At 44.3% G+C, this 21,746-nt stretch overlaps 1 protein-coding gene across 2 annotated transcripts in view; it reads left to right on the forward strand.

The window, feature by feature from the left end:
* The first annotated feature begins 351 nt into the window (after positions 1 to 351).
* Positions 352 to 21,746, forward strand: part of Fntb (farnesyltransferase, CAAX box, beta) — an 84,013-nt gene continuing 62,618 nt past the window's right edge. Inside the window, exon 1 of one of the 2 annotated variants that reach the window (XR_001780410.2) lies at positions 352 to 603. Coding sequence is in view for 1 of the 2 variants with exons in the window: in NM_145927.2 (NP_666039.1) it covers positions 460 to 603 (144 nt within the window). In the remaining variant the exon portion in view is untranslated. The remainder of the gene's footprint in view (positions 604 to 21,746) is intronic. The other variant, NM_145927.2, reaches the window with a different exon arrangement.

Here is a 21,746-nt window from a genome sequence, read left to right on the forward strand (position 1 = left end):
AGAGGCTGTCAAGGACCCAAAGGTGCATGGTAATTCTATTAGTTAATAGCGTGACTGAGGTACTCAAGAGAGATGTCAGAAATGCTTTTTTTTTTTTTTTTTTTTTTTAGGTTACATTCTTAGGGTTCTTGAACAGCTGAAATCGCAAGCTACTGCATTACAATTAGGCGAGAGCGAAACGTTGACGTTTTCTTTTTTATTATTTGCATAACGAACCGAGGCATCCTAGATCTCCTTTCTCCAGAAAGCTGATCTCCTGCAGCAGCTCATCTGTCCGACGGGGGGCGGCAGTATCCCAGTAACTCACTTCTTGAAGATGTGTAGGTGGGAGGAGAGATTCGCGTTCAAAATCTTTTTGACTCTACGGACTTTCCGTAGCGCCTTAGCCCGCTCGAGTTTCAATGCGCGTTGTTGCTGGATGAAGCTGAGTCCTATACAGCGCTCGCAGCTCTCCCGATCATGGCTTCTTCGAGTTCCTTCACCTATTATTGTCCTCCATCTTCCTCCCCTGTTTGGTCAGAACCGCTGTATAGTCTGAGACCTGAGCACGTGCGGGAGCGGTTGCAAGACGACTCAGTGGAAACAGTCACATCCATAGAACAGGTGAGGTGGCAGGACTGGGCGAGGCGCCCGCGCGGGGCCTTCTGGGAGTAGGAGTCCCTTTTGTAAGCCCGTCTCGGGGCAAAACTCTCCATGGAACTACAACTCCCGTAGTGCACTGCGCCCCCGCCCCCGAGCTCTAGGCGCCCAGACTGGGGCTTCCGAGTGGAGCGTTTTCGGGGCTTACTTGGGTAGGAGAGGGTTGTTGTCAGGGCTGGGTTTGGAGAACAGGACAGTACCCCTGATCTCTCTGCTTCGGACGTTGTAAAGGATCTTGTTTCGTGTCTGGAGTCCACAGCAGCCTGGGCGGACCAGGTAGTCCGCTCCGTTCTGTTTAGATGTCTTGAGGTTCTAGGACCGACCGCTCACTTTTCTTCACATGTTCGCAGTTTCCGGACATCTAGGGGATCGAACGGCCGGACTGTGGTCATGTCATCCCTAAATCGATTTAATTTCTGACCTATTGGGTCAGGTTGAGGCCTACCTCGTGGTGGGTAACCATTTGAGCACTTGCTGTTGAACGCTGGAAATACAGAAAAAGATAACAGCCCCTAGGCAAGAGCCTGGTTGGGCAAGACAGACTGGAAAACTGTATAGTTCGGAAAGCACAAAAAAGTATGGAGTTTGAACTGCTTGTGATTCACTAAGGCCTAGAGTGTACCAGACATGCCATTTTGAAAAGTGTTTTAAGGTGTGAGTAGTGAGTTGATAGCTTACATTTTTCTCACTCTCCATTTGGAATTGTTCCCAAATCGGTTGTTGTAGAGCTGTTTACCCATCTGTTACTAGAAGTGGTCAGGATGAGTCCTGTCGCTAAGGAATAGGCATTCAGCCACTTACTAAAATAAGATCTTACTAAGATCACTACTCAGGCTTAACTGTGGAGGGACCGGCTTCATCTTATCTTAAAGCTGTGAGCCTCTATTTAGGCAAAACTAGCAGCAAATAATGACTGTATAAAAATTTCAGTTTTTATGTGTGCGAATGTGTGTATGGCATGTGTTTGTACGTGTTGATACCAGGACACACAATATGTGGGTTCGGAAGATCCAACTGAAGTTGGCAGGCTTGCATAGGAAGCACCTCTACCCACTGAGCCATCTCTCTTGCCCTAAAGATTCATAACAGAACAAGGGATTGGACACATGGTTATTCACCTAGTAGCAGAGGGACTGTTTTAATCTTTGAGTCAATGCCTTGTGGGCTTTAGGGTAATAAAGGGAACTTTTTGGCTTCAGCTCTCTAACCTAGTTAACTGTGTCCCACAGAAGACTTTTATAAAACATTGCAAAGAAATCTTTCATCAGTGACAAAATCTTCAGAATCTTTGCAGGGTTTGGAGCAATTTGGGGTTTTTTGGTCTGTTTGTTTTTTCGAGCTAGGGTTTCTCTGTGTAGCATTGGCTGCCTGGAACTACTCCGTAGACCAGGCTGGCCTCGAACTCATAGAGATCTGACTGCCTCTGCCTCTCAAGTTCTGGGCTAGAACATGTGCCTCTACTACTTGGGTAGAGCGGTGTTTCTGTAGTTGATAAGACAACTACAAGCCTTTTCTTTTGAAGTTACAGGGTTAAACAGGACACACACACGTACACCATTTATATCTTTAACTGATCTGACTTAGAATAGCGGTTCTCAACCTTCCTAAAGCTGTGACCCTTACTATAGTTCTATAGTTCCACATGTTGTGGCCACTCCAACCATAAAGCTGTTTTAAAAAGCTTCACAACTGTAATCTTGCTACTGTTATGAATCATAATGTAAATAGCTTGTGTTTTCCAATAGTCTTAAGGCGACCCCTGTGACAGGGTGGTCATGACCCACAGGTTGAGAAACGCTGACTTAGCAGATAAGGGTATACAGGATGCTAATGAAGAAAACAGAATCAGAGTTAAGTCTGTCACTTACAAAACCATCTGTGTTGAGAGTTAACATCTCATCGTGAGTTTTCTGATCTGTTGTCTATTATATATACTGTTTTTCAGTAGACCGCTGAAGTTCCTTCCTTGCTTGGTTCCTATAAGGATAAAACAACTTAACTTCTGAGTAGGCATTACGAGCAATAAAAAAATGGACACAGGATGCTCTGAAAAGAGCCAGGCCAAGGCCAGGGCTGGGGAGGATGCTAAGTCCTGATAGGTCAGTGTAGAGTGTCTGTCAGATACAAGCCCAATGGTATGATAGTCTTATGTTTTATGTCAGTATCACAGCTCACATTAAAAAAAAAAATTTAATGTATATGAGTACACTGTAGCTGTCTTCAGACATATCAGAAGATGACATCAGATCTCATTACAGATGGTTGTGAGCCACTATGTGGTTGCCGGGAATTGAACTCAGGATCTTTGGAAGAGCAGTCAGTTATCTTAACTGCTGAGCCATCTCTGCAGCTCTCCAGCTCACATTTTAAAAGTCTAGGATGAAGAGTTGCAGTTAGGAGGAAGATGTACCGGCTGGTTTGTGTGTCAACTTGACACAAGCCAGAGTCATCAGCGAGGAAGTAGCCTCAGTTGAGGAAAAGATTCGGTGAGATCCTGCTGTGAGGCATTTTCTCAATTGGTGATCTATGGGGGAGGGCCCAGCCCATTGTGGGTGGGGCTATCCCTGGGCTGGTGGGGCTATCCCTGGGCTGCTGGTTCTAGGATCTATGGGGAAGCAGACTGAGCAGGTCAGGGAAGCAAGCCAATAAGCAGCACCCAATGGCCTCTGCATCAGCTCATGACGCCAGGTTCCGGCCCCGACTTCCTCCAATGATGAACTAAGATCTGGAAGTGTAAGTCTCCAAGGAAACCTTTTCCTCCCCAACTTGCTTTTTGGTCATGGTGTTTCATTGCAGCAATAGAAACCCTGCCTAAGACAGAAGATAACGCGGTATTTCATTCTTATGGCTTCCTCTGCATCTTACTAATCACCACAGTGACCATTCATTTGGTTCCAGCTGAGTGCTAAATGCTCTCCGAATGTTCTCCTGACAGTGTGTCACTCAGTCCTTAACACATGCTGACAGAGAAGGCAGAGGCTCAGAGAATTGTCTGGTTGGTGGGTAACAGAGTACAGTGGTCAGAAACGACGTTGCCGGGAGGAGGGATTGTTTACCGAGCATACTGTTCGTTTGAATCTTTTGGTTTTGACCAAAGCTTCCTCGAGGATTTACTGACAGCTCAGTTTTGTGTCATGGCAATAAGGATCAATGCTTGGCGATCGCTGTCTATCTCATTATTTGGAAACCTTCATTTATGAAACAGTGATTAAGAATTTAATAACAGGAGTAAAACCTGTAAGGAGTGGAAAGAGCTCTTTCCACTATTCACTTTCTTCAGGAAATTCTTGAAGGCTAGAGTGATGGCTCTGTGGTTAAGAGCCCTAGGTACTTTTCCAGAGGACATGGGTTTAGTCCCCAGGACCCCACAAAGTGGCCTACAGCTGTCTGTACCGCCAGTCTCAGGGCGTCTGATGTTCTAGACCAGTTTCCAGGAACCCTTCACGGATGTGGTGCACAGACATAACATCCATACACACAAAGTAATAAAATGAAAATTAAAAAAAAAAACAACTCAGGTGCTAGATACTGCTCAGACACTTGGCATGAGTCAGTGAACAAAGGAAATGGGTTTTTAGGGAATCTTAAGGAAATTGCTCCAGGCCAGGCCAGGGAGTCAGCCAATTAAGAGAAGAAAAGCATGAGGAACGGGGGTGTCGCTCAGTGGTTGAGCGTGTGCTTAAACACGTGCAAGGGCCGATCTACCACCGGTACCAAGGAGAAGGGAGGATACAGAGGTGTTTTTTAGAAACTTAAACCACAGTAAGGCGAGGGTTGCCAATGATATCATGCTTGATCTGACTGTGTTTGAAGTGTGTTCGGGGACAGGTCACGATGGACCGAGTGGATGAGTGCTGTTCTGGGCTGGGAAAGCGGGTGCACAGCCTGAGGTGGGAGTCTGCCAGGCAAAGGCAGGCCAGGAGACACAAGATGAGATGGAATCGAGTGTGCCTAGTGGCTGCTGAGTTTGGAAGGGCCAATTGAGCCGGGCAGTGGTAGCGCACGCCTTTAGTTCCAGCACTTGGAAGGCAGAGGCAGACAGATTTCTGAGTTTGAGGCCAGCCTGGTCTACAGAGTGAGTTCCAGAACAGCCAGGGCTACACAGAGAAACCTTGTCTCAAAAAAAAAAAAAAAAAGAAAAGAAAAAAGAAAAAAGAAAAAAAAAAAGAAAGGGCCAATTGAGATGTGAAACCACTGGCTGCAGAGCTTGTATTTACCAGCCATACTCACCACAGATCTCTAGGTTTGCCTCAGGAGGTAGATCTGTACTAACAGGCTCCCTTGCCTCTTGTGCTGGGTTTGAGCCATGATATATTGCTAGGAGACACGAGAGCGAAGGATGAAATCAGTGGATTTCCTCACTCCTGCTGTGCTGTGACCTAAAGTTTTCCCAGACTTAAAGTCAGCCCTTCTCCGGCGCCTCCTCCTCAGAGACCCTTACTCTCTCTCCACTCCTTCCATTCCCACCTTCAGACCTGTTAGCTACGGGGACTCCTTTGAATCATAACTTAATAGAGTCCTCAGGTTACTGTCAAGAACTATATGTGGGGGCTGGGGGTGGGAGATTGGGCTGGAGAGAGAGCTCAGCTGTGAGAGCACTTGCTGCCTTTCTAGAGGACCAGATTTTGGTTCTTTGCACACACAAACCTGGAACTCCCACTCCAGGGGTATCTGAAGCCTCCGCTCTCCAAGGGCCCACACACTCACACACACACACTCTCTCTCTCACACACACACACACACACACACTCTCTCTCTCTCTCACACACACACACACACACACACACACACACACACACACACGGAGATGAGGGTGGAGGTAGGAGGCAAGGGTTGGGACGCTATTGCACTGTTCTGGGTGAGAGGTGACAGCAACTTACAGAGTGCCTGTCATGCTTGTAACAGGAATAGTCAGTTTCTTGACGGTTGTGAAGGGCTATCCCTTGATAAGGATTTTGCCAGTGGATGGGATGCCCAAGGGCCTTTTCTGAGTAGACAGCAAGGTGAGGTTGTGCTAGTACTGTCTGTCTTCATCACTATCGTGCCGTGGGGATCACCTTATTGCGAACTTCAGATTAGTATGGATAGTCCCAGTTTCAGTGGTGGCCTTGCTAACACTTGTTTCTAATACATACTATTGTGCTTGTTTGTTTGTTTTTCAGTTTACCCTTGAACAGAGAAATAGAGAACAAAGTATCTTCTATTTGATTTTTTTTTTCTTTTTGGACAGGGTTTCTCTATCCTGGAACTCACTCTGTCCATCAGGCTGGCCTTGAACTCAGAGATCCACCTGCTTCTGCCTCCTGAGTGTTGGGATTAAAGGTGTGCACCACCATCACCGGCTGAATCTTCCACTGGCAATGCCAGTGGTGTTATTACTCAGACAACTCTACGGAGAACGTGAGATAGTATTATTTCAATGTTGAATCTATGTAAAACCAAAAGGGAGGGTGAAGTTGGCCGTGGTGGTGCACACTCCATAATCCCAGCTCTCAGAGGATGAGTCAGGGAGACCATAGTTTAAGGCCGGTTTATGGTTCATATCAAGACCCTGTTTATAAACAAACAAATAAATAAAAAGAAAACTGGGCTGAAAACGTAGTTCAGTGCTGGTATGCCTTCAGTGTAAGGCTCCCAGGTCTACCAAGCAAAAAGAAGTCTACAGACTATTCTGGTTAGGATGAAATATAAGCACTTTTAGACTTTCAGGTAGGCAGCAAAGCGATCAAGTACCTGTTGAAAAAAAAAATTGCATTTAAATTAGGTAACTGTGGGCCTTGGGGTATAGCTTGGTGGTAGAGCACTTCCTAGCATATGAGAGGCTCTAAGTTCAACCCCTAGCACCACACACACAAATATAATAACTTATATCTTATACTTTATATTACATTAATTTAGAAATGCCAATTATTCTCCTCTTATCCACAAGGCAGTTTTTAAAAAATTCTTCATGTTTCTTTTTATTATCACCACTTTTTGAGCAATCAAAAAAATTTTTCTAGATCATATGAGTAAGATAATTATACTGGCTGGTTTTGTGTCAACTTGACACAAGCTGGAGTTATCACAGAGAAAGGAGCTTCAGTTGAGGAAACGCCTCCATGAGATCCAACTGTAAGGCATTTTCTCAATTAGTGATCAAGGGGGAAAGGCTCCTTGTGGGTGGGACCATCTCTGGGCTGGCAGTCTTGGGTTCTATAAAAGAGCAGGCTGAGCAAGCCAGGGGAAGCAAGCCAGTAAGGAACATCCCTCCATGGCCTCTGCATCAGCTCCTGCTTCCTGACCTGCTTGAGTTCCAGTCCTGACTTCCTTCAGTGATGAACAGCAGAATGGAAGTGTAAGCCAAATAAACCCTTTCCTCCCCAGCTTGTTTCTTGGTCATGATGTTTGTGCTGGAATAGAAACCCTGCCTAAGACAATAATTATCATTGAAGCCAGGCTTAATCCCAGAACTCAGACAGAGGTAGGTGGATATGATGCCAGCCTGGTCTACAGAGAGAGCTCCAGGACAGCCAGGGCTACACAGAGAAACCCTGCCTCAAAAAAAAAAAAAAAACAACAACAAAAAGATAATTATCATTGAATATCTTATCCCTGAGTCAGTTTAAGGACTGACTCAGGCTTAGTAGAACAGGTCTGTAATCCCATCTGCTTGAGGGTTGTAGAGGGGGCTGAGGCAGGAGGATGGCAAGTTCATTCCCAGCCCAGAATTACATAGTGAGTTCAAGGACAGCTTGGGCAATTTAGTGAGACCCTGTCTCAGACAGTAAAAAGGTCAGAGAGATAATCGGGTGGCTCAGCTGGTGGAAGTGTCTGCTTTGTAAGCCTGATGATGCGTGTTTAATCCTCAGAACTCATGGGAAGATGGAAGTAGAGAATCAACTGCATGAAGTCCTGTGCTGTCCTCACGTGTGCTATGGCTCACATACACGCGCACGCGCGCGCGCGCGCGCACACACACACACACACACACACAGATAATAAAATGAATATTAAAAAAGGAAAGTGTCTCCTTTTTCTGAGTTTTTAGCTTGAACTGTCTGGATGAGAAGAGATTAGCAGGAAAAACCACCCAGAAGGTCATTAATATGCATCTCACCCAGAGACGTTAGTAACTAAGAGGTGACTTAGGGCTCTGACTTCAAACAAGTCTTTCACAGTGCTGAGAAGCCTGTGACAGGAAGGTGAGCAGGAAGAAGGTAGAAATCAGTTGTAAGGTCTGTTGTGGGGAGTCACACTGAGCTCTGCGGGGTGGGGGTGGGGGTGAGGAAAGAGGAGGCTACCTCAGAGGAGGTTGAGGAAGGTGATTGTCTTTAGAGAAATAAAGACAATGCAATATAAGTTTCTCTTATAAAGGAGCAACTTCTGCTCTGTTTTCAAAGCTGTGTCTGGTGTTGCTCAAAATAATCAGCTCAAAATAATCCTCAGTCAAAGAGGCTTATGGCCAGTGCTGTGTTTTGTTTCCGCAGTCTTATTGTGAGTGATGCTTTCTGGTCTCCTAAAGGCTTATTTTGGGGTGACACACTCTACTAGACTATGTTCCCCAAATATTAAGTTATTTGTCCAGAAAAATGTTTTGCTTCTTAAACATTAGAGAATTTTTTGTTATCCTTTCAGTTGAGAAGAGGAATAGTATGGTTGGTGGTTTAAAAAGTAACATTTATGAATGAAGAAAGTACTTTATCACTTTAAAAAACCTTTTATGGCTTTGGAGATGGTCACACAAGCATAAGGACCTGTGATCAGGTGCCCAGTGCCCATGTAAAAGCCCCTACACTGGTGGTACTGAGGCAGGAGGATCCCTCATGGGTGAGCTTCAGGTGCAGTCAGAGACCCTGTCTCAAAAATGACGTGATGAGAGTGATTGAGGAGGACACCTACACTGACCACACACGCCCCCCCCCCCTTTTACTCTACCAAACATGAGAGTGCATCAGAATCCCTAATGGTTTGTTAAGAACTGGTGGATGGCCTCCATCCTCGCAGGCTCTGAGTATGTGGGTCTGTGCCGAGAGTACGGAGCTCACCGTTCTCACTACTTAGCCTGGTTCCCAGCTTCTGGAATGTGAGTTTTCTAGCACTTTCACATGGGGAGGCCTCTCTCTGCTTTTCCTTGTCATGTTCATGTTGAAAGAGTGTGGGTGAGCGAAACGCAGGCTCTGGGGTGGAAGTCTCTTGTTCAGGAATTCATTCTAGACCCCTACTCTATAGAGGGAGGATGACAGTATTATTAGGAAAAATATTTCTTTTTTCTTTTCGGTATGTGTGTAGGTTCACATGTGGAGGCCAGAGGTTGGCCACATGCCCTCTTCCTCTGTCATCTTCCACCATGTTTTAGTCACTGTTCTATAGCTGTGAAGAGACACCATGACCACATAACTCTTATGAAGAAAGCATTTAATTGGGGGCTGGTTTACAGTTTCAGAGGTTTGGTTCATTATCATCATGGTAGAGAGCATGGCTGCATGCAGCAAACACTGGAGCAGTAGCTGAGAGCTACACCCCAAGTCCTAAGGCAGACACACTCTCTCTCTCTCTCTCTTTCTCTCTCTCTCTCTCTCTCTCTGGGCTTCTCATGGGCTTTTGAAACCTCAAAGCCCAACCCCGGTAATGCACTTCCTCCAACAAGGCCACACCTCTGAATCCTTCTAATCTTTTCAAGTAGTGCCACTCTCTATCAACTGAGCATTCAGATATATGAGCCTTTCTTCTTTGGACCATTCTTTTTATTTTTAAAGATTTTTTTGTTTGTTTGTTTTTTTGTTTTTCGAGACAGGGTTTCTCTGTGTAGCCCTGGCTGTCCTGGAACTCACTCTGTAGACCAGGCTGGCCTCGAACTCATAGATCTGTCTGCCTCTGCCTCCCAAGTGCTGGGATTAAAGGCGTGTGCCACCACCGTCCAGCTAATTTTAAGGATTTATTTAGTTTTTGTGAGTACATTGTTGCTGTCCTCAGACACTCCAGAGGGCATCAGATCCCAGTACAGATGGTTGTGAGCCACCATGTGTGTGCTAGGAATGAACTCAGGTCCTCTGGATGAGCAGTTAGTGCTCTTAACCGCTGAACCATCTTTCTAGCCCCTTGGGTAACCATTCTTATTCAAATCATCACATGACATATATACCACTTTAGCTACAGTGGCTGGCCAGAGAGTCCCTCGTATGTGCTTTTTTTTTTTTTTTTTTTTTTTTTTTTCAGTTTTTTCAGTTCCATAGAGCTGGAGCAATAGACGTGCCACTATGCCTGGCTTTTATGTTGGTGTTGAGGTCCCAAACTCAAGTTCTTATGCCTCTGTGGCATACTCTTTAAGCTGTCTCCCCAGCCTGAGAAAATATTTTACCTTTTTTTTTTTTTTGGAGACATGGTCTATCTTGGAAATCACTATGTAGATGAGATTGTCCTCAAAACCTACAGAGATCCCCCTGCCTCTGCCTCCTGAGTGCTGGAATTAAAGGCATGCACCACCACACACCACACTTGGTGAGAATAGTTCTTCATAATAAAATATAGGATAATACTTACTTTTATTGTTTTCTGAAAGTTTATTATAAAATTTTGAAGATAGCAAATTTCATGAATTTTATAGTAAAAAATAATAGCAAAGTAAAGAATTTCATGGTGAAAAGCGGTATACTCACCATCTAGATTCTTTTGTTAACAATTTTTGTACTTTTGGGGGGTGCAGACTGGGATGAAATATTTGAGGCAGGGCCTCGTAGCTTAGGCTGGCTGTAAACGCCTAAGCCTTTTTGTGTTTGGTTTCTGTGTGCCAGGATTACCCCCCTGTTTCTGGAATCTTTCTCCTTTCCCATCTTTCTTGTGAATTGGGGTTGAGCCTACACTCAAGCCTACACCCGAAACCCAGCTTCTCTGTCTTTTTTTCATTTGTTTGAGACAGGGCCCCTCTGTGTATTTCCCGGCTGCCTGGAGCTGGTGACCCTCCCCTGTAAGCTTCCCAAGGACTGGGGTTATAGGCATGCGCCACAATGCCTGTGACTTCTACCCATCGATTTTTAGTGGAGCTCAAAATAAGTTGCAGACGTCAAGACAGTTCTTAAATACTCATTAACTGGAGTTTAATATTAACATATAGTTCACGCAAGATGTAATTTATACAGAACAAAACCTGCATATAATAAGAGGAACGTTTAAACATGCACTTAGTTTGGCAGGTGCTCATTCCTGTGTACCCAAACCTTTGTCAAGATTTAAGACGTCACTGTCAAACCAAAGCATCCCACAATGCCTCTTCCTAGTCAGTGACGACTCCTGACCCCAACCCCAAAGGTGACTGATACCTGATTTATTAGAAAAACAATAATTTAGTCTATACTAGAATTTTATCGTTTCCTACACATGGTTTCACCGTGTAGTCCTGGCTGGCCTAGAACTCACTTTGTAGATCAGGTTGGCCTGGAACTCAAGAGATCCACCTGCCTCTGTCTCTTGAGTGCTGGTATTTAATGTGTGTGATGTACGTGTGAGTGTGATGTGTGTGTGGTGTGTGTGTGTGTGTGTGTGTGTGTGTGAGGTGCATGTGACTATGATATGTGTGTGTGAGTGTGAGCGTGAGAGCTTGTGCGTGACCTGTATGTACTCCTGTGGAGATCAGAGGATAGCTTGCTGGGGTAGGATTTCTCCTTCCAGCTGTTGAGGCAGGATCTCACAGTCTCTCGTTTCTTGCTGCACCAAGTACCCCAGGGTAGCTGTCCAGCGAACATCCAGGCAGTTCCCCTGGCTGCCTGTCTTCTCAAGTACAGATTCATGCCACAGCACCCAGGTTTTTTATGTGAGTTCTGAGAATTTAATTCAGGTCGTCCGGCTTCTGTGGCAAGCACTTTTACCCACTGAGAGAGAGACTCGTGCTTTTATGAGCCAGACTCTGGCTTTTATGTAGCCAGAATGTTCTTGAACTCGTGAGTCTCCTTCCTTACCCTCCCAAATGTGCCAGTATCCGAGGTCAAGAGTGCATTTTTGTTGTTTTTTGAGACAGAGTCTCACTATGTAGCCCTGGCTGTCCTGGAACTCACTATGTTGACCAGGTTAGCCTGTAACTCACAGAGATCTGCCTGCTTTTGCCTCCCGAGTGCTGGGGTTAAAGCTGTGTGGGTGGTGCTGTGCTCGGCTAAGGGTACATTTTTAAAAGAGTCTAAATGATGACTTATGGAGGCAGAAAATGAGCTGTGTCGAAGATTTTTTTTTTTTTTTTTTTTTTGGTTTTTCAAGACAGAGTTTCTCTGTATAGCCCTGACTGTCCTGGAACTCACTTTGTAGACCAGGCTGCCCTCGAACTCAGAAATCTGCCTGCCTCTGCTTCCTGAGTGCTGGGATTAAAGGCATGCGCCACCACGCCTGGAGTGAAGATTTTCTTTTAATTATTAGTTAAAGAAAGAACCGTTAATGTGTTCAGATTGGTTGGAGAACGAAAGTCTTACCCACTTAGAGTCAGGGAAGGCATGAGATGAATTTATGAATTAATTAAATGAATTAAAGTGTTACTGGGCTGGCCACTCTTCTTAAAAGCCAAGTGTCGGGCACTGGAGTCACTGGGAAGGGATCGGGTTTATTCAAGGGCTAGCATCTTGAGAAGATGGAGGGCCGTAGTCCTCATAGCTCCATCTCAGGTAATGCAGGGGCATGAAGGGCTAAAGGGAGCAAAAGGCTATTTAGGGAGACAGTACTCAGGAAGGCCATGTCCATTGTGGAGCCTTCATGGTCCAGGCATCCCTTTCCCTCAGAGGGGAACATCTCAGTAGACTCAGCCTCCTCAGGCCAGTGAGTTCCTGTGCTTTCTGAAAGTTAAACCTCACCACCGTGCATATGCTTTTCGTTACTTGGTACACAGGACTAAAGACCAAGGAGAGACATTGCCTGTTTAGATGGTGTTTGAGGGTCTCCAGGTGTTCTGGGTTCTTAAATCTGAAGTTTTTTTTTTTTTTTTTTTTTTTTTAATCTTAATCATTTAGGTGTGCCTTCCTTCCCTTTAAAACTGAGGAATCCAGGTGAGAGGGAGGGGACGTCATCGTGGCCAAAGTCACGGGGAGAGAAGGTAGCCTTTCTTCCCAAAGGAGAAGGGGCTGCTGCAGAATCCATCACACCCACAGGATAGTGGTGAAGCATTTAGCCACAGTGTGCCTGGCTGTGGATGGGAACTGTTTGTGCCCTGTCAGTTTGCTTCTTAATGTCATTCACTGTCTTCAGAGTTGTGAAATAACAGAGGTGTGGAAGATATAGTTTTTTTTTAATATGTGTGTTTACATGTATATGAATATACATACATTTTATATGCTTATAAGTGTATCTATTTATGATTTAAAAAAATTTTTTTTATTATACATAAGTACACTGTAGCTGTCTTCAGACACCCCAGAAGAGGGCATCAGATCTCATTACGGATGGTTATGAGCCACCATGTGGTTGCTGGGATTTGAACTCAGGACCTTCAGAAGAGTAGTCGGCACTCTTAACCGCTGAGCCATCTCTCCAGCCCTCTATTTATGATTTTGTCCTGAAATTTTTTGGGTGGGTGGGGGGTTGATTCAAGACAGGGTTTCTCTGTATAGCCCTGCTGTCCTAGAACTCATGCTGTGGACCAGGCTGGCCTCAAACTCACAGAGATTACCTGCCTTCTGCCTCCCCTGTGCTGGGAGTAACGTGTCACCAGCGCCCAGCTTTGTCCTGAATTGTTAAAGTCAATTTGAAGATATTGTCTCCTAAGAATGACTCTCTTCTGTGTCATCAACATCATAGCTAAGAAAAGAAAAATAATCCAATAATGCCATCTAATATCCAATTCATGATTAATTTCCCTATTGTTTAAAGATTTAATAGAAAAACAAATTAAGTGTGCTTATTCGTGTGTACATGTAAGCAAGAACTTGTGCACATGAGTCACAGTGTGTTTGTGGAGATCAGAGGCCAACTTGCAGGGGTTGCAATCCTGAGGGTCTCAGGGACTGAACTCTGGTGGTCAGGCTTGGAGTCAAGTGCCTTTACCCAGGGAGCCATCTTGCTAGCCTGTGTTTTTTGTTTTTAATAGCCTTTGCTTATGTATTTAAATTGGATCCAATACGAGCTCAGTTATTTGGGGCCATTTTAAACAGTAAAGAGCTACTCTCTAGGGAATTAATCTTCTGTGCTGATCCTGACCTTTCTTGTAATCGTGTCATGTAGCTGTGTTTCTGAAGTAGATCAGATACTTTGAGCCCCATCCTTTTCCCTGAGAAAAGGCGCTCATGTTCATTTACATGGCTGTGAACGGTGTGCTCTGTGCTCTGGGGAGTCAGCCTATGGACCCTTTGCTGTGTAGTCAAAGAAAAGGATCAGTTGCTGTGGGGCAGGTAACTGCCTGTGGGGTTTATGTAGAAAGGGAGATTACATAGACTAGTGGGATTGAAAGGAAGCAGGGTAGTTAAAGAACAAGTGAGGGGTCAGAGGAGGCGCACATGTTTTGGCATCCCTGGGCTTTCTGCTTTGTGTGTGTGAAAATCCCTGTACTGAAAGGTTTTTGCTGTTGTTTTCAGAATTCAGGTTTCAGAGCCACTGAGCTTTCACAGTTCTTCCTGATTTTAGACAATGAGACAGTAACAGCAACAACAGCCAATCACCTTCAACGCTCAACATTCTGGCTTCTTATTTATTTTTGTGAAGTGCTAGGGAGTTGAGCCCAAAGCCTGCTGCACACTAGGCAGATACCTTTGTCATCCCAAGCCTCGGTCACCTGTGTTTAAGGTGTGTGTGTGTAAGAGAGAAAGGGGGAGGGAGGGGAGAGGTTGTGTCTGTATGTTGTGTTTATTTGCCTTTGTGTATGCAGGTGCCTGTGCACACCGGGGTGGACACCCAGAGGGTCGCATCACTCTCTACCTTACTTTGCGAATGCTCCATGAACCCAGAGCTAGGCAGCCAGCAAGCCCTAGTAATGTTCTTATCACCATCCCATAGCCCTGGGTTGTGTGGGGGTCATGTCCAGCTTGGTATGTAAGTGTTAGGATTTGAACTCTGGTCTTCAAGGTTGCACAGCAAGTGATTTGACCCACTGACTCATCTTTCCAAATTGAAGATTAAATTATTTTTTATTACTATTACTATTATTATTATTATCTTTTTTTTTTTTAATATAAGGGCTTCTCTATGTAGCTCTGGGTGTCCTGGAACTTGCTCTGTAGATCAGACTGGCTTCGAACTCACAGAGATCCACCTGTCTCTGCCTCCTGAGTGCTGGGATTAAAGGCATGTGTCACCACTTCCCAGCAAATTAAATTATTTTTTAAAATTTGGATTGATTTATTTTTATGTGTATGAGTGTTTTGTTCACATGTATGTCTGTAGTGCACCTGTCTGGTGACTTCCGAAGTTATCAAAGGGCATTGGATTCTCTGGAACCTTAGTTATGGACAGTTGTGAGCCACCACGTAGGTGCTGGGATGCAAACCTGGGACCTCTACAAGAACAAGTGCTCTTAACCATTGAACAGTCTCTCCAGCCCCTAAACTGAAGGCTGTAGTAATTTGTTTGTTTATTTTTGAGACAGAGTTTCACCACGTAGCCCTTAGTTTGCCTGGAGCTTCCTGTGTAGACAGGCTAGCATTGAACTTGTATTGATCCTTTCTCTGCCGCCCAATACATCTTAATAAGAATTTAATTTAATCCCAGCACTCGGGAGGCAGAGGCAGGTGGATCTCTGAGTTCGAGGCCAGCCTGGTCTACAAAGTGAGTTCTAGGACAGCCAGGGCTACACAGAGAAACCCTGTCTGGAAAAACAAAAAACAAAAAAAAAAAAAAAAAAGACTTTAAAAGGAATTTGACTGTCATGTATTCTTCCCTCATCCTGTCCCACAAAGTACATTTCTCATTGCAGTGGGGGGGTCGGAGGTCCCCAAGGCCATGCTTAAGTTTGGGGATTCAGTTTGGGGACTTTGATGACTCAGCGTATATCTACTCACAGTTAAGTTTACTGAAGCAGTGATTCCAGGGAACATCACAGAATGGAGGAAAATGGACACAGCTTTGCACTGTCCTTTCTCACTGGGGTGAAAGAAAAGAACAGCCATTTTTATTGCTTGAGTCTCTCTAACTTGGACCCAAGAGACAACCAGATGATAGACTAACAAGGGAAAAGTAAAAGTTTATTTATTTGGTTTTGCTGTTGTTTTAATTTTGTGTTATGCACATCGGGGTGAGGGAGTCAGGTTTCCTTGAGCTGGAGTTATAGACAGTTGTGAACTGCCGTGCGGATGTTGGGAACTTAACCTGGGTTCTCTTAACCACTGAGGCATCTCTCCAGCCCCATTTTGTTGTCTTTAAATAGGGTCTTACTATGTAGCCAAGGCTGGTCTTGAACTTGTTATGTAGCTGAAGCTGGAGTCAAATGCCCAGCCTCCCTAGTGCCACCACTGCCAGCCACAAATAGAAGTTTATTCACATGTGTGAACATACTGGAGTAGCCCAGTGGGGTGGTTAGAGCCTGAGGTAAACAGAGGAAGAGCAGTTTGGGCAGACAGGAGGCAAGGTGTGGGGAGATAGTACTATGGCACTCAGGTCTACACATGTGTTGCCTCAGTTTCCCTGTATTGCAGAGAAACAAGGAAACAAATTAGTAAAGGGAAATGGATTTATTTACAATTTGGCCAGAACTGGGGCGAGAAAAGTTCTTTAAATTCTTTCTGCCTTTGATGCAGCTTTGTGGAAAAGATGAAAGGAGAGTTAAGGTGGCTGAACCAACCAGTCTCTCTTCAGGGGCAAGGCCTCCTCCTCCTCCTCCTCCTCCTCCTCCTCCTCCTCCTCCTCCTCTTCCTCCACCCCTCCCCCTCCCTCCCCCTCCCCCTCCTCCCCCTCCTGCTCTTATTCCTTACCCTTCCTCTCCCCCTCCCCCTCCTCCTGTACTTCCTCCTCCCACTCTGGCCCCAGGCAGCCTGTTCTCTCCCAGCAAGGGATTCCCACAGAAACTAATTCTTTAGAGTCCATTGTCTCAGGGTTCCTGTTTCAGGGCAATCCCCCCTTCTCCTTGTTCATTCTTCAATCTTGAGGATTTGGGGTGCTCTGTTATCTGTTGGTGGCTTGGTGTTACACATTCTTGAAATATGACTTTGCATGTGCCTGAAAGAAAGATCTACAGCAGGATGCAGCAGCCAGTTAGAAGACCCACTAATGTGTCAGGTCACATTCATAAGAACCCTTCTCTGCAACCTCTGGCCTTAGTGGCTCTCAGAAGGGCAGGCACTGGGGACTCCATTTTGACTGACAGTACGCCTCTTGCCTTGGAACAGTTTTTCTCTGAAGACATTGCTGCTGAAGTCTTGTGGTTTGCCTTTAATTCTCCCTCCTTGGTGTGATGAGGCTTTTGCCCTTTGATCTGATCTATGCTGGGGCTGGGGGTGGGGGGAAGTATGGCAGGCAGGTAGGGAGACAGTGTCAAAGGCCTCTGTTTGGGTCAAGCATAAGCAACTGTTTGGAAGGAAGGGCTCTTAGGCCGAGTTTTCCTGGAGTCTCCTGAATTTTTGTGAATGTTGGGTCCCTCTTCAGTCAGGATCAACTGATTTATTATAATTGGGGGTAAATGAGACAGGTCTCACTAACCCTGGTTGTCCTGGAGCTTACGCTGTAGACCAGGCTAACCTCGAACTCATAGAGGTCTGCCTTCCTCTACCTCCCAACTGTTGGTATTAAAGGACGTGCCACCACACTCAGCTAAGGATCTATTGTGGCGTGCGTGTGTGTGTGTGTGTGTGTGTGTGTGTGTGTGTGTGTGTGTGTGTGTGCACATGCATTCAGGGGCCCAAATAGGCCAGAAAAGGGCATGGGGTATCCAGGTGCTAGAGTTACAGGCAGTCATGAGCCACCAAATGCGGTTGCTGGGAAACCTACTTGGGTTCTCTAGAGGAGCAGCAAATGCTACTAACTGCAGAGCTGTGTCTCCAGCCCCTTATCTCTCTTATTTGATGGCTCAGCTCTAAGTATGGCCTCCTGGTGCCTATTAAATACACTGATTCCTGATAGAAAAAGATTGCTTACCTTTTTGTAGCAGAGTACCAACAGACAGCAGCTAAAAAATATCACAAAGACTCTATAAAACAAAATCAAAGAAAATGTAGCAGTTTACAAAAGAATTGAAGTTATTTTCACTTAAATAAGTGATCAGGACTTGTATGGTTCGTGTTCAATCCTTTTGGCTGTTAGAACTTGGAATGCACAGTGCTTGGCCATAGCCAACTGTCCATACTAAAATAATGATGATTATAATTAGAAACATACATATGCGTATATAGTTGTATCTGAAAAACCATGAAGAATGTTTTTAATGCTGCAACCCTTTTATACGGTTCCTAATGTTGTGGTGACTTCCAACCATAAATTATTTCACTGCTATTTCATAAGTGTAATTTTGCTACTGTAATGAGTCATAATGTAAATATCTGATATGCAGGATATCTGATGTGTGACCCCTATGAGGATGTCCTTTGACCCCCAGAGGGGTCTCAACCCAGAGGCTGAGAACTGCTGATAGAGAGCCACCCTTAATCTTCCTTTATTGTCTCTTAAATTTATGTTTAAAGTTTTCTCAGCAAAAAGTTTAGAACTGGGGCTGGTGAGATGGCTCAGTGGGTAAGAGCACCCGACTGTTCTTCAGAAGGTCCAAAGTTCAAATCCCAGCAACCACATGGTGGCTCACAACCATCTGTAACAAGATCTGACGCCCTCTTCTGGAGTGTCTGAAGACAGCTACAGTGTACTTACATATAATAAATAAATAAATCTTTAAAAAAAAAAAAAAAAAAGTTTAGAATTTTCTCTGAACATTTAACAAAATATTTTAATAAAGGTATTAGTTACCTCTCTTTTTGGTAAGATCTAATAACAGTCCTTTTGCCTATTATATAGAGTAACAAAAGTTTGTCATGGGGCCAGGGATGTAGCATTTTCCCTAGCAAACCTTGGGGTCAGTCCCTTATAAACTGTTGATGGCTAAACATGCCTGTGATCCCATCATATGGGAGAGGCAAGCAGGAAGGTCAGAAGTTCAAGGTCACCAACAGATACTTTAGGGAGTGTGAGACCAACCTGGACACAGGAGACCCTGTCTCAAAAACAACAACAACAAAAACAAACAAACAAACAAACAAACAAAACAAAAAAGAAAAGAAAAAGAAAAAGTGTACCTGGATGTTGAATGTTACTCCTTGTTGGGATTGGCACTTTCTAGTCTCCTGTCATGAGAAGGAAATTAAATATAAAGGTCTTTGACAAAACATATTCACATATTTTTAATGTAAGGCATCCTTAATAAAATTCTCATATTTACTAATTATACATAAAAAGAGTATCATGGAAAAGAAACTCATAGTTACAATCTAATGAATGTATTTAATGTATATCATTAATCTATTTTGAATTTACATGTATTAAGATTTTTAAAAAATTATTTCTGTAATTTTATGTGTGTGTTTGCGTGTGTGCACAAGCCTGAGTGTGGATATTGCACCACTTATATGTAGGAGTCTGCCAAGGTCAGAAGAGGTATTAGATCTTCTGGAACTGTACTAATAGATGGTTGTGAGCCACCATGTGGGTGCTGGGAACTGAGCCTGGGTCCTCTGCAAGAACAGTAAGCACTTTTAACCACCGAGCCATCTCTTATTAAAATATTATATACCACACCAAACTCAGGCTTAGCTACCTCCATATCTGAAACAAATATCAAAAATTATATTTGGATTTTTGTTTGTATTCATTTTTCAATTATATTTAAAATTATGCATTTTGATTAACAAAGCCTTTGTTTTGTTTTGTTTTGTTTTGTTTCGTTTTGTTTTGTTTTGAGACAGGGCCTTGCTGTGTAGGCCAGGCTGGCATTGAACTCACTATTCTCCTGCTCCCTACCTTTGCCTCCCTGGTGCTGAGATTATGGGCATGTGCACTGTTCCTGTCAAAAACACATAACTACTTAAGAGGCGATGAATGATTTGCTCAGGTTTGGGGGTTTTTTTGTTTTTTGTTTTGTTTTGTTTTGTTTTTTTTGGTTTTTCTGTGTAGCCTTGGCTGTCCTGGAACTCAACTCTGTAGACCAGGCTGCCCTCGAACTCAGAAATCCGCCTGCCTCTGCCTCCCGAGTGCTGGGATTAAAGTCATGTGCCACCACGCCCGGCTGCTCAGTTTTATAAAGAGCTGACCCATGCATGGCAGGTATTCACGAGAATTTATAACTGGAACGATCAGTATCAGCCTGCAGCTGACAGCACTGAAATGAAAAGGTGAGATTAGGAAATCCAGAGATATAAATGGCAGGATGTTGGGAGTGTTTTTACTATCTTCCCCTGAGCATCGTGGCATTTTCCCATGTTTCTGTCAAGGTGTTTTAGTGTAGAATAACCCTCCATTCTTTTGTTTGGTGTTTGACTGTTCCAGTTGCCCAAGTGGGAGCGGAAGCAGTTCTTGATTAGACTGTTTTCTCCCGAGACATCGAAGGGGCAGAGTTAGGGAGATGATGGATGTCTCTGGTGGCATCTGAAGGTTGTATGGATTTGAGTAGGCTTGTGCTTGCTGTGCACTTCTCACACGTGGGTTTGCTTCCCTGAGGAGTCTTCATCTTGGAGCAGTATGTCACAGGCAGATCTTGATTTAATGTTCTTGCTGACATACTGCATGTAAATGTCCCCAGCTCGGTTGGTGTACAGCCAGCGGCAGCACAGCAGGAACACCGTCTGTGTTCCGTTTCTTCTTCGCTTTGCATTAGTCCGAGGTTAGTATTTGGATGGAGAAAGAATTGTAAGGGATCTAGGACAATGCTCTGCTTTTCCTAAGTTGCGTTTGATGTTCATGTTGGTCTCTTACTTACAGTATTAAAAATCTTAACCACACCATCCCTCAAACTCATGTTCAAATACAAATACCAAAACATGCCCTAAAACCAAATGTAAAGACGTTTTAGGAGACTGCCATGTTAGATGCTTCACATCACTGCTCTCCTGAGTAATGTGAGGAGGCTTTGGACATGTCTCACACACTTTTTTTTTTTTTTTTTTTTTTTTTTTAATTTTATGAGACAGGGTTTCTCTGTGTAGCCCTGGCTGTTATGGAACTCACTTTGTAGACCAGGCTGGCCTCGAACTCAGAAATCCGCCTCTGCCTCCCGAGTGCTGAGATTAAAGGCGTGCACTACCACACCTGACTTCTCACACACTTTAAAACAAAATCTAAATCATGAAACCCAATAAATGAGTGAGAAAGAGAGAGGGAGGAAGGAAGGAAGAGAGGGAGGAAGGGAGGGAGGGAGGGAGGGAGGGAGGGAGGGAGGGAGGGAGGGAGGGAGGGAGGGAGGGACGGAGGGAGGGAGGGAGGGAGGGAAGGAAGGAGGAAGGCAGGCAGGCAGGCAGGCAGGCAGAAAGAGAGGTCGGTGGCTTCTTCGGTGACCTGATTTTCTGAATATCTTCATTTTGTGAGACTGGACTTGTGTATCAGACAAAGAAGTAGATTTTCTAATTCCTCAGTATCTTAGCAGTTGATGTCCTTATAAATTTCCTAGATGATTTTCATAGTTTTATTTAAACTTTAACCTGACGATAACATTGTCTTTCATAGGAACTGATTGTGTATTTGATTGAGAGTTTTACAGAACAGGAAGAATAAATCTTTCAGTGCTGGGAGTATAGCTAGGTGGTGAGTGCTGCCTGCATGTGCAAGACCCTGGGTTTGATGCCCTGCACAGAAGTAAGAGAAAGTATGTATTTCAAGAGTAGGGGAGGACAAAGCAAAACAAAGGGAGTGGAGAGATGGCTCCATGGTTAAGAGCACTGCCTGCTCTTCCAGAGGTCCTGAGTTCGATTCCTAGCATCCAATGATGGCTCATAACTGTCTATAACTCCATTTCTAGGGGATCTGATACTCTCTTCTGTCTTTCATAGGCACTATGTGTACAAGTTGTATACAGACATACATGCAGACATACACCATTCCCCTTGTTAAAAAAATGTTTGAGAGGGAGAATAATTTTTTTCTGTCCTTTAATTTTTTTCTGAGATCCTTATAACAAAAGAAAATAAACTTGTTAACATCATATACATGAAGTGACCTGTCCAGCAGGTCCAGTTATTCGAGGGTCTCAAGGGGACCTT

This window comes from Mus musculus, chromosome 12, assembly GCF_000001635.26.
Source record: "Mus musculus strain C57BL/6J chromosome 12, GRCm38.p6 C57BL/6J".
Taxonomy (NCBI): Eukaryota; Metazoa; Chordata; class Mammalia; order Rodentia; family Muridae; genus Mus; species Mus musculus.